At 49.8% G+C, this 12663-nt stretch overlaps 1 protein-coding gene across 2 annotated transcripts in view; it reads right to left on the bottom strand.

The window, feature by feature from the left end:
• Positions 1–8736: 8736 nt before the first annotated feature.
• Positions 8737–12663, bottom strand: part of ARHGEF9 (Cdc42 guanine nucleotide exchange factor 9) — a 192154-nt gene continuing 188227 nt past the window's right edge. For both annotated transcript variants that reach the window (XM_082289733.1, XM_082289734.1), the window contains one exon: positions 8737–12605. In XM_082289733.1, the coding sequence (XP_082145859.1) occupies positions 12424–12605 (182 nt within the window). In that variant the 3' untranslated portion in view covers positions 8737–12423. The remainder of the gene's footprint in view (positions 12606–12663) is intronic.

Raw genomic sequence — 12663 nt, 5'->3', positions numbered from 1 at the left:
AGTGCAGATTGCTCAGTTTGAAAGAAAACATTTTCTTTTTCCTCCCATTTTAAGTGAGGATGGGCTTCAGTAAAAAAGAGCTGGGAAGGGATTTGTCCTCCCTTATTTCTGCTGGAAGCAGAGATGGCTGGGCAGGCAGTGCCAGGCAATGGGTGCTGCCCTCACTGAAATAAATCTCAATTTTCCTTTCATGGCTGTCCTCAGGTGTTTTTTACTGGATGGTTTTCAACTATCCAGCCAGTCTGGGTCATCTTCATGTCAAGCTTTGATTTTGGGAAGCAAAACAGAGCTGCTTTAAGGGTCTTTGTAGCTGAGCACAGTGGAAAAGGTAATCCTGGCCCTTGGACTGAGGATTGTTCCCATGGTTTTCCAACCTGTGTGTCCCTGAGAACAACCTGTCCTGATGGGGAGGGAAGGAACGTTGAGGACTGAACCTTGGGATTGTTGCTACCGTGGAGCTTCCAGCTGTTTGGGGTTTAGGAAAAGTTCAGCCATCCAAAAGTGCATTATCTTAACATTTGGCAAGATGGAAATCTGGAGGAGAGAGCATTCAAAATTCACTTTTCATTAACACGAGGTAATGAAACTGTTTAGCCAGCACTCTCCGTACCCAGAGCAGGCAGCCACGGTCTATTTTGAGCTTTCCCTTCTCCTGCCAAGTCCTGGTCTCCAGACCAGCTTTATTTTTCAGTGGGAACTAAGGACTTTGGGACAATGTCAAGCATCACGCACTGATCTGCTAATTTGTGGCTGGGTTGTGCAATTCTTGCCCAGCCAACGTGGCTAATTTTAGCTGAGCCTCGCAGGGCCAGAGTGGAACAGCTTTGGCTGAGAACAGGCCAGAGGAGCAGCCCCGAGCTCAGAGTTTAATTGTGTAAGAACCCAGCAGAACCATGAGTAAGGCTCATATGATGGAGCCTTTCTTTAATTCTGATTGTTAATGTGAGCTCTGCTGCACTCGAGGCTTTCCTGAGGATACCATTTGGTTCCCAACAGCCTTTTCTTTCTCAGCAGCAGAACCTCAGCCCTCCCGTAGTTTCAGCACAAAGTCTGGGAAAAGGGACTTTCTCCTGCTTTGTTGTGGCTTCGTCTCTTTGCCATTTTCCTCTCGCAGCTTTGTGGGATGTGGACTTTGTTTTCCTTTAATACACTTATTTTTAGCTCAATAAAGTGCACTTGAGATCCCCTCCTTCCCTGGCAGCCTTGCCTGAGCAGCCTTGTTCTTTCTGGAGCATTTAGGGGAGGGAGGGTTTTTAAGTGGCAAAGCTGCCCTGAGGCCCTCGTGGTGCTTGCACTGGAGCTTTATTTCCTGGGAAAGGCTGAAATCCTGAAATTCCAGAGTAAAACCTTGACTGACTCTGGAGAAGTGAGGATAAAAGGGGAGTAGCCAACAACACCATGATTAAAACTGGGAATCTGTGGGTGTCCAGCAGGAACAAACCCCGACCCAGCTTCTCACTTCTCAGCACCTCAGAAGCCAAAAAGGCCGGACAGAGCTGCTCTTGGCTTTGCTGGCAGCTTCTCCACACTCAGTTCCACCTGAAGGATCCCCTCTGCAAGCTTTGGCTAGGAGCACTCCCAGGCACGGTTATCTATGGAAACCATCTGTTTGCACTGGCACACGGGAGCCCAGCACAGCATTTCTGGTGTTTTCTCTGCACACCTGGCAGATCCAAGTGATAAACCCCTGGTGTTACCAGCAGCTCGTGATGGTTCCGGGCAGGCACCCACTCCCTGCTCCTGCCCCGCTTTCAGCTCTGAATGAAGCCTGAACCCAGAGGTGAGAGCTGATCCAGCCCTCTGCAGCCCCAGGGTGGCTTTCCAGGGCCTGGAAGAGCCTGAAGAGAGCCTGGCAAAGGGAAAGAAGGAAATCTGCAATGAAATCTGAGACCAGACTCAGCACTCAGCTGATTCCTGCAGAAGAGTCAAGAAACTGAAAGCAGAGTTCAGAATGTGGACAGAAGTCCTGAGATTGGATCCTGATGTGTGGCTGATGAATTCATTAATTCCCGAGGATTTCTGTGGGCTCTTCCTGTGCTGCTGCTGAACATTTGGCTCAGTTCAGCTTCAGTCAGGTTTGCCTGGTGAGAATAAAGCTCCAGCACCTTTCCCAGAGGCATAACCAGGCCCTCCCACTTACCCAACCAGGAACACTGTTTAATCCATGGGGTTTCCCCCTGACCACAGGACCTGGCTGTGCAGGATTGCTAACGGGAACCTTCCATGGAAGAAATGGGAGGAAAACACTGCTGCAGGCCAGGGAATGAGGAGAGATGGGCCAGAGCCACAGATTTGATCTGAAAGGTCTCTTCCAGCCTAAATGATTCTGTGATTTGTGTCTGGTTCTCAGCAGCTCGTAGAGGTTTGCTCAGTCTCAACCCTTCCATTAAAACAATTCCATCAGGATAGAAATGCTCGTTGCTGCCTCAGAGGGGCTGTGCTCTCACAAATGCCCAGCTTGGGGCGGCCCTTGGGGACACCCAGCCAGGTGGGAACGAGGCACAGAGGGGATTTCACCTGTGCTGTGTCCCCAGGTGTCCCCTGCAGTGGGCCTGGGATCTCTGCACACATTCCCTTTGATCCCTGTGTTGGTTTGTAAAGCCTCATTCTCCCTGACACCACCCCTTGCCACCATCTCAACCTCCAGTCCAGCCCAGTCCTCCCCAGCTCCAGCACTGGAGCCAAACACAAACGTGGCATCTTCCAGAGCAGCTTTAATTCATTACGAGCCACAGGTCAAGAGGAACAATTTTTTAAAAATTCCATATATTTCACTTAGATAAGCATTCCCGTGCCATTAATTCTGCCTTTGCTGCTAAGGCCTTTTCCAGCCCACTCAGCCTGGAGCCTCCCTGCTCCAAGCACAGCTGGACAGAGCTGCTCTTGGCTTTGCTGGCAGCTTCTCCATACTCAGTTCCACCTGAAGGATCCCCTCTGCAAGCTTTGGCTAGGAGTACTCCCAGGCACGGTTATCTATGGAAACCATCTGTTTGCACTGGCACACGGGAGCCCAGCACAGCATTTCTGGTGTTTTCTCTGCACACCTGGCAGATCCAAGTGATAAACCCCTGGTGTTACCAGCAGCTCGTGATGGTTCCGGGCAGGGATAAATAATCCTGGCACTGAAGGCAGTTCCCTTTCCCTGCTGCCCTCTTGGAATTTCTCCTGGGAATGGTAGAGGGATTATAACTGGGATGGGTGGGTGGAATTCAGACTGGCATTTCTACAGCAGTTTGGATCAGCTTTTGTTTGTGTTTGCTGCAGAATGAGTGTGGCCTTTACCCGCCTTTACCCATCACTAATGTGCCTTTTTGTGAGCAGCCAGGAGAATTACAGAGTCAGGATGAAACCCAGTGCTGAGCAGGTTTTCTGTCTCTCAGGGCTGTTACCTCTGGATTTTTGGGCACTGGCTATTCCCTAAGTGTCAGCCATCCCCACTAACCCTGCTTCCATCCCTCATTCCCGATGGGTTTGTGTGGGGAATGAACACTGGGGGTGAACGTGGGCTGTGGTGGAGCTGCCTCTTGGCAACAGGCTCTGATTTCTTCTCCACCCCACAGGAGATGACAGGAACTCAACCCCTGCCACCTCAGCTTGCCAGGCTGGCTTCCCCTGCGCTGGAAATCAGCAGTCAGCGTGTCCCAGGTGCAAGGAGCGGCCGGGAGAATCCAAGCGCCCATTTCCCTTTGCCAGGGAAGTGTTGTTCCCCCCCTGCTCCAGCACAAACCCACCTGGGACCCCACACAGCCAGGGATGTCTTTAATGGAGCCCTTTGGAGGCCGAAACCACTCAGCTGTAAGCAGGCAGCAAAATCAAACTTGTTTAATGGTGCATTGAGACAGGAGAAACACGGCCAGGGCCCCTGGCAACATCAGGAACGCCAGTGGGACACCAGGAACGCCAGCGGGACACGTCAGGCCTGGGGCCATCCAACACTTCTTGCTCCTCTCCATCCGTTTCCTTCTGCCCCACCCGACCAGCGGGCTGTGAGTTCCACAGCCACGGAATGCCAGCCAGGGGGGGGCTGCCAGGGGGTACAAACCTGGAGTGCCACAAACCTGGAGTGCCACAGCCCCTCAGCATCCCCGTCACAGTCACCTGTCCCCAGGCAGCAGCAGGTGCCTCCAGCAGCACATCCAGCAGGACCAGGCACGGTGGGGCTGTGAGGAGCCTGCTCAGTCCTTGGGGAACGGGGACAATCCCTGCTGGGGGCAGAACCAGAGGCCACGGCCCCCTCTGGGCTCCCAGCACAGCTACGGGTATTTATTGTATGTGCTCCTATTCTCCTTTCCTGGTCCAAAGAGTCGGGATTTCCTCTGAATTGCACGAAACCACCGCAGCAGCAGGGCTGGCCAGGGACTCCTCTCGTGCTGCCCTGGATCTGTGGGGGAGTGAGACTTTGAGGAAAGCAGAGCGTTGGTCACGTATTCCCTGAAAAAGCAGCCTGCGGGATAAGGCTTGGTTAAGGCAGGTGGTGACAGCTCCCCTTGGTGGGACCAGGGAAAAACCCTCCCTGTTCCCTGTCCACACAGCCCCACCCCGGTAATGGCACCACTGGCCACAGATACCCTGGACATCAACACAACAGGGCCAAAAAATAAATCACAAATGAACTACAATAAATCACAAAATACGAACAATGTGTTTGAGGACAGATAAGGCAGCGAGTGACAGAGATTTTGACAACTGCACTATCAGTGCAATTTGCTTGTCTTGTCCTTTGCTGATTTAGGGCTCTGTAAAAAGCACCCACTTTCCTGCCACCTGAGCTTTGATGGCAGCTCTTTTCAGCACAGGCTGCTCTTTTTCGGCACAGAAGAAGCGCAGTTTGGCTGCTGAGGAGCTAAACCAAGGCAAATGGCACTTTGCTTTAACCAGCTTCCAGACAGAGCACAGAGGACTTGTGTGATGGCTCAAACAATGTGGAAAGCAATTCCACTTTAAGACATGCTACCATTCCTCAGACTCAAACCTCCCTGCCAGGAGTGACTGATGGAGGAAAAGCTATCAGATGTCCAGGTCAGCCAGCATCAAATTGATATTAAACCAGCCTGGGCAGTGCAGCTCAGCAGAGCTCTGCCCAGCCCATTCATCTGGAGAGGCCAGGTCTCCCCAGGCTGCAGGAACAGCAGTGACAGAGGACTTTGTGACACAGCAGCAGTGACTCCACTCCTGTAAATGACTTATTTGTTCAAACCTGCTGCTCCTCTCACATTTCTGCAGGGCTCAGGGTATCAACCCAGCCTATATAAAACCAGACTTTAAGACTGCTGTCTTTAGGATGAGGCCCTTCTGAAGTCCTAAACCGTTTCCACCCAGGGCAAACCACGCTGTGGGCAAGGTCCAGCTGCTTTCTGATTGCCTGTGACTCTGCAGGGCTTGAATGCACATCCACACCCTCTGAGAATTTACTGAATAAAAGCTGTACAGCTTTTGGAAAGGTGAACTAAGAAGAGAAGCAAATACACCAATAGATCCTGTAATTGCTTCTCCAGATGAAAAACAGAGAATGAAACTCCTCTTCTGAAGTTAACTCCACTGGCTTCCAGGGCTGGCCAGAAGGCAGCACCGAGGGTCTTGGAGCTGATTCTCAGAGGTTATTTATGAGTGAATTTAGTGCCAGGGTTTGTTGTGGAAAACTCAAATCCTGGCAAAAATGTGTCCCATTTTTGTGAAACAGGAATAAAGGCCAGACAGGCTCTGGGTGTGTGTTAGGGGTCTGTGCCCTTCTAGCAACAGGGCAAGAAAATGCCTGAGTAAAAGGGTTCTCTGTGCATGCAGAGCTGTGTGTGTGAACAAGAGCTGCTTGTGTCCATCCCTGTGTGTGTCCAGGAGCTGTGTCCATCCCCATGTGTGTCCCAGCTCTGTGTCCATCCCCGTGTGTGTCCCAGATCTGTGTCCATCCCCATGTGTGTCCCAGATCTGTGTCCATCCCCGTGTGTGTCCAGGAGCTGTGTCCATCCCCGTGTGTGTCCCAGCTCTGTGTCCAGCCCTCCTCTCCCCCCAGAGCGCCATTCCCAGCTCCTCCCCAGCTGGGAGCTGTGGCAGCCAGCAGTGTCATGCCTGCCAGGATGGCCCAGCCCAGACACTGCTGGCAGCACCGATGATTTCTTTGTGACACATGTTCCTGTAAGGGCTGCACTCTTAACACGCTCTCCTGAATGAAAATTAAATCCTCCCCAGTGTTCCCTGTCTTGTTCCTGTTTTGTTGGTGGCAGGGGAAGAGGAAAGTGCTGCGTGTCTCTCAGACAACACACAGGCCACCCTGGTTTTGGACTGTGAGGGGCTGGAGGGAAATTTGGGGATGTGCCCTGGGGGGCTCTTGAAACAGGGAAAGCTTTTGAGCCATTTCCAGCCTGTGGAAAGGGCTGAGTACAGAGATCTGTCAAACCTCCAGGAGGTGACAGACTCCCGTGGCTCTGACAGGAGAAGGTGCAAATCTTCACCAGGATGGATTTTGCCTGGAGAGAGCTGGAAGAAAAAAGGATGTGAACATTAAAAGCATTTCAGAAATACCTTGTATCTCTTTCCTGCAGCAAAGGTAGGAGGTGCAGACAAATAAAGTCAGTTTTACAACTTGTACCTGCAGGTTTGGGGATTCTATTTGCAGTTCAACAGCTCCTGTCCTTCCTTAGCAACTGACTGTGGAACCCTCAGCGGACAGGGCTTGGAAACACTCTCAAAATGCCAGTTATTCCCATTTCACCTCCCCAGCACACGCAATTCCAGTTGTTCCTTATAAACCAGCACAGAGGGTGCATTACATGCTTTGGGGTGCTGCCCCGCTGCTGCACTTAGTGCAGAACCCGGTGCTGCGCCTCAGCTACAGAATAACAAGAAAATGGATTGTTCGGGGTGGATTGGGATGTGGAATCCCTGCACCAGCAGTCAGACTGAAAGTCTCATTCCTTAAAAAGCCCACACTCGTCCATAATACCACAGATATCCATGGGGATAACCCAGAGATGGATTTGGTGCACAGAACCCTTCACAAACACTCCTGCCACGTCACAAACACATCACTCACTCCAAGAGCAGCCAGAGCCCACTCTGCCCATGGATGTTTCCAGCTCTACACAACATTCCTGTCCTCCAGGTGAGGCCTGGACACACCTGGGGCTGTCACCCTGGAATACACCCCAAACCTCCCCACCAGAGAAGGGGATTTGAAATGGGTTTCTTTGGTTTTGGTTTTTGTTTTATGCAAGCAAGGTTCACATTAGCTGAATGCCGGGTGGCTGGAAAAGCTAAAACCAAACCAATCACACGAAGACACAAGTTGGCCATCAGCTACAGGCGGCAGTGACATTCCCGGCCATGGAGGGCTCTTCCCACTGCGGCAGAAGCAAGCCGGGCTGGGAGCAGGCTGCAGGGCACGGAGGGGCTCAGTGAAAGCCGAGGAAGCCCTGGTGGTGCTCTGCTCCCAGAGCAGATGCGGCTGCCGGGGTTCCTTGGCCACCCCTCCGTGCCGGGGCTGGTTCGGGTGCATCGCCCCTCGGATCCTGCGCTCCCGGCTCTCCCCGTCCTTGCCCACAGCTGCAAACCTGGAGAGAGCAAAACGCTGGCAAAGAACTCTGCTGGCCTGCACAGACAGTGGTGTGGGAGGAGAGGAGCTCTCCAAGGGGAGGGTTGATGCGGAGCTGCATTTTGGGTGTGCTGTCCCTGCTGTGCCCTCCTCCCGAGGGACTCCAGGTACACCCTGAGGGAACAGCATCGCTTGGAGAGCGAACCCCAGCACAGCCCCAGCGTCCTCTCCACTGCAAGCAATGCAAGCAAGAGAAAAAAGCTCGGCTGGGGGCGTTGCTGAAGCAGGAGGCAAATGTGAAGCTGTGATGTTCGAGGGCTGGGCGAGTCTGCTCCTGAACCTGCTCCAGCTCCGGAGCTTTGCCTCTCTCCTCTCTCTCATTCCCTCAGAGCAGAGCTCCTTGGCGTTTGTAGCTTTTCACCGCCCTGTCTGACTGGTTCCCTCACCTGTGTGGGCCGTGTGACAGCACCCTGGTCACCCCTCACCCCGACAGGGACCCCGGGAGAGAGGGAAGAGAGGGAAGCCCTCCCTGAACAAGGAGCAATCTGGCTGGGATTATTTCCTGTGCCTGTGGGACAACAAGCACCGCTCCCAACCCCGTTCTCCTGGTTATAATTTGCGGTTTTAGGCTATCTAGAAATACTCAACTCAACTGCCTTACCTGGGAAATGCCACTGGGATGCTGGAGAGAGCACCTGGGTTTCCAGGGATAATGTTCCCGTTCCCTGTGCCAGGGCAGGACCCTCTGCAGCAGAGCCGGGTGTGGCCGGGCTCCCTCCCCTCAAAACCCACCCCTGCTCTATTCCACAGGCTCCGAACTGCTCCTGAGGCTGCTCACAGCACACCGGGGATGTCTGTCCGGAGATTCCGGCTGTCCTGCCATGGGGCGGGAGCCGGGAAAGTGCAGGGACAGAGAGGATTTAAACCCGTGTTTGATCCGAGCTCCACTCGGAGCAGCCCCTGCCAGGGGTTCTGTCATCAGTCAATTCGCTCAGGTCACAGGGAGGGCACAAAGCCAGGGCAGGGGGGATTTTTCCAGGACAATCCAATTTTTTGGTGGCACACGAGTGTCTCGGTGTCCACTGGAGCCCCACCCCAGCGCCTCGTGCTCAGCCTTGGGAGAAGGGTGACCCCGCTCTGAGGAAAATGATTTAAAATGCCTTCAGATGCCTTTTCACTTCTTTTTATTTAATTCCATAAATATTTTCATAAGGCTCAGTGTCTTTACAACACTTTTTTAAACACTTTTTTTTTTGTTTTATACACACAACTTTGACACTTGTTTGACAGGGTCAAACAGTCCAATATAAACAAAATAATAAAACTGGCAAGTGCGGATCAGCTGGGTTACCAAAATCCTTTTTTTCTTTTTTTTTTTTTTTTTTTTTTTTGCTCTTACTGTTAAAACCCCAAAAGCACTAAAATATCAGTATTTGGCTTCAAACTAGAATTTTAAAAACCTCTTTTTTTTTTTTTTTTTTTTTTTTTTTTTTTTTTTTTAATTCTCTGCTACAAGTCCCTGTCGTCATAGTGCCTTTAAGCTCCTACAGACTCTTCTTTTCTTCTTAAGGAAAAATAAGCTTGGTGATGCCATGCAGAACTTACAATAGCTACTAAATATACATGTTCCCTGAAATGTAGCTGCAATGAAAAGATGACAGAGCATAAAGAGAACAAAACCAGAAACCCAAAGCACCACAGTGTACTATCAATAACATTGCAATGGACGGCTGGTGCCCATCCAGAAACTGAAACAAATTTCAAATATATTTCTCTATGTAGTATTTTCTATTTACAACTGTTAGATGCACCTAGGTTGGTTCTTGTTTGACTTTTTGGAGAGGGTGAGGAGGCGAAAGTCTTGAATTTAGATCCTCTGTTCTAGTGTCTAGGTTAAGGGTAATGCATGTCATTTACCTAGGGAAGAGGGTTTCTTTTTATTTTTATATATATATATATATATATAGATTCAGCCAGAGAAATACCGTAAACATGTAAGTTTGTTACAACTCTCTTGTTTCTGCATATGGAATGGGAAGTGGGTTCCTCCTGTCTGGCATTGGAATGAAAAGTCTGTATCAGATGCTCAGTCAAGTCACCCCCATCTGCATCCGCGCTGCTCCCAGCGCTGTCACACACACGCTCCAGCCCTGCTCCCTGCTGGCAAAGCCCCAGCAGGTGCTCAAGTGGGACCCAGTGCTGGTTCTTCTTTGTGCCAATGCTCCATCTCCTGCAGCACCTTGGCAATTTATGGAGGGGAAGAGCTTTCTTGAAGGCCTGAGAGCCAAGCCCCTCGTCCCTGCGGCCGCTGTGCCAGCGCCAGCACGAGCGGCGCTGCCCCGGGTGGGCTTCCCACTTAACAAAGAAGCTGCGAGTCCAACAAGTGGCCTTGTCAGATCTTGATTTATGATGCAAATAATGGTGTGGCGGTGGTGTTTCTTTTTTCCTAGTGCTGAATATTTAGGAAGCATCTTCTCATAAAAATTATGGATGTCTCATTCTCACTCTCTGAGGCACAAAACAGTAAATGAACAGGCTTAACTAATGTGCTTGTTACTTGGTTGGTTGTTTTTTTTTTTTTTTTCCCTAAGCAATTAAAAAGGCAAAAGGAGTAAGTGAAATTTTCATCATGTTGACAACATTTTGGAATCTCTCTCTCTTTCTCTCTCTCTCTCTCTCTGCCTGTCTCCAGCCATTCAGAAAGAGTAAAACATTCCAGTTAACTTTGACGAGAACCCATCTCATGCACTACTTTAAACACCCATTCTGTTAAAGAAACAAAACAGTATTTGCTATGTATCCCATATTAAAATCTGGCCATCAAAATGCAAAGATACAAAAGAGCATAAAAATAATTTCTGATATAAAATTGGGTTGCTTCCTATTTGGGACTCCTGGTGTTTGGCTGCTGCCTGTCACAGAGGGGCCACTCCTCCTCTCCAAAACACTAATCTGGCTTTGCTGGTTATTGATAGTTTCTAGATTATTCAAAAGTATAAGAGAGATTCTCTTTGGATTTAAATAAAAATAATGCCACCCTTGCAATATGCCCTGAAATAAAACAGGCTCCATGGAAACAATGAAATCACACTCTCTGCTCCTCCCATTCACTTGGATTTCTTAGGGGGGGAAAAAAAAAAAAAAAAAAATCTCCACACTCTTTGTCCTGGGGTGCTTATGTGGTGTATCAGATTGCAAAGAAAATGACAAATACCGTGATCAATCACTTCATCCCACATTTTCAAGGGAGCTTGCAGAATAGCTCTGCAAAGATTTCAAGTTCATCTTCTAAATCTGGTTAAACAGTCTCATTTGCCCTAGGAAAAAACAAAAATCCTCCTCCTGACAATGGTTGTTTTACAAGCTTAACCATAAGCTCCTGCACTTGCAAACAAATGTACTCAAGGCTGAAACTGTAGGAAGTGTCTTTAAAAATAGAGCTGTGAATCTCCAGAGGGAGAAAAAGAGAGAGAAAGAGACACCTGGAGGGTTGGGCAGATCCATCACTGCAGACCCACTGCGCTGACCCCGCTGGGAGCCACGGGGGCTGCCAGGACCCAGCACCAGCTGGGTCTGGGGCACAGAACCACGGCCACACTGCCCAGCAACACCCACAGCTCCCTGCAAGGAGGGCAGCTCTCAGCTCCTCTGCAGCTCGGGGTTCAACCTCAGGTGAGCACTCCCAGGGACCGGGGCGAGAATCCTTCTGCTAACGGGGCAGCGCTCGGGGGGACCCAGCGTGGGGCGGGCACCGAGTGCAGCCACTTCTGGGCCTCACTTTTGGGGTCACTGCTCCTGCAAATGGCAATTAGGGCTTCGTTAGGGTGGTGCTGTGCAGGCTGAGCGTGGCCAAAGGATGGGACCTTAGTTCCTGAAGACAGAAAACTGGCCGCTTGTCGGAGCCTCGGAGCCAATTTTCCTCTCTGCAATGGAGGCATGAAGCCATGGGTTTTTAAGCTTTTATCTTTGCATGGAAAACAAAGATAGGAGTGGGCTTTTCAAGTGTCTCAGCTTGAAAAGAAAACAAATCAAAGATAAGCCCACAAAAACGAAGCAAAAAGAAGAAAAGCCCCTGATTCTCTTTTCTCAGTCTTACTCGGAGTGTGAACAAATCACCCCGAATTGAGAAAAAGACAAGTGCTTAAAAAAATGCAAAAAATGAACTGAGGAAAACCCATCTCTCACTTCCTAAATAGCTGCTTGCCCTTCTGCTGGGTTTCACCTGCCCACGAGAGAACAGTTAAAGCCAGAGAAATACTGCGCAGCGGAGCGGGAGCACAGGGAGCACATCCAGACAGGCACGAGTCAGACCAGGGGATGCAGGACGGGGACAGGGCCGGGCCCTTCCCGGGGCGGGGACTCGGGGACAGCCAAGGGAGGGACAGAGAGGGAGGAAGAGGGAGCAGAGACCTCCCAGCACTCCAAAAAACAAACAACACCCCCCCCCCCCATAAATAAAATCAAAGAAAATATACACCAATGTAGTCCATGAGGAACTTCCATGACGGAGTCACACAAGCGAGAAAGCATTCTGGGATGTCAATGACGACTCGGATGGGAATGAAGGAAAACAGGAAAAAAAACCAAAAGAAGAGATGTCCAACCAATGGAGTAAAATAAAATAAAACAGGTCACATGGTTAGAAATCATTGGTGCTTCCTAGTATCTAGTAGCAGATTACTTCCCAAAAACAACAAAAAAAGTTTTTGGTCCTTCTATATATATACATATATGTATATATTATTATTTTTAAAATGTGTGTATACATATATATATGTATATATATTTAGTTGCAACAGTGCTTCTCCGAAAAAAGGTCCATCTATAAATATAATTTTATTTATTTTTATTTTTAAATTTTAGTTCTTTTAAGTTAAAATTCTCCATCTCTCTAGGTATTATTTTTTGAATGGTGTTAACCTGCTGAAGTTTTGCCAGAATGGTGCCTGGCTGCGTCTGGGTTCGGTGAACTCGAAGACCTGGGACTGGGATATGCCATCTGTCACCATGTATTGTCCCTGATTTAATGGATCCTGGGGTGGTGGGTAGGCTGGAGGAACCGACTTGGAGTAGCTCACACCTGCATCGATGATTGGGGGGAAAAAGAAACAGATCAGTCAAAGAGAAATTGGGTCAAT

This window comes from Coloeus monedula (assembly GCF_965178545.1).
Source record: "Coloeus monedula genome assembly, chromosome: 12".
In the NCBI taxonomy this organism is placed as follows: domain Eukaryota; kingdom Metazoa; phylum Chordata; class Aves; order Passeriformes; family Corvidae; genus Coloeus; species Coloeus monedula.
The sequence above is the reverse complement of the archived record's forward strand: the minus strand, read 5'-3'. Positions and strand labels throughout refer to the sequence as shown.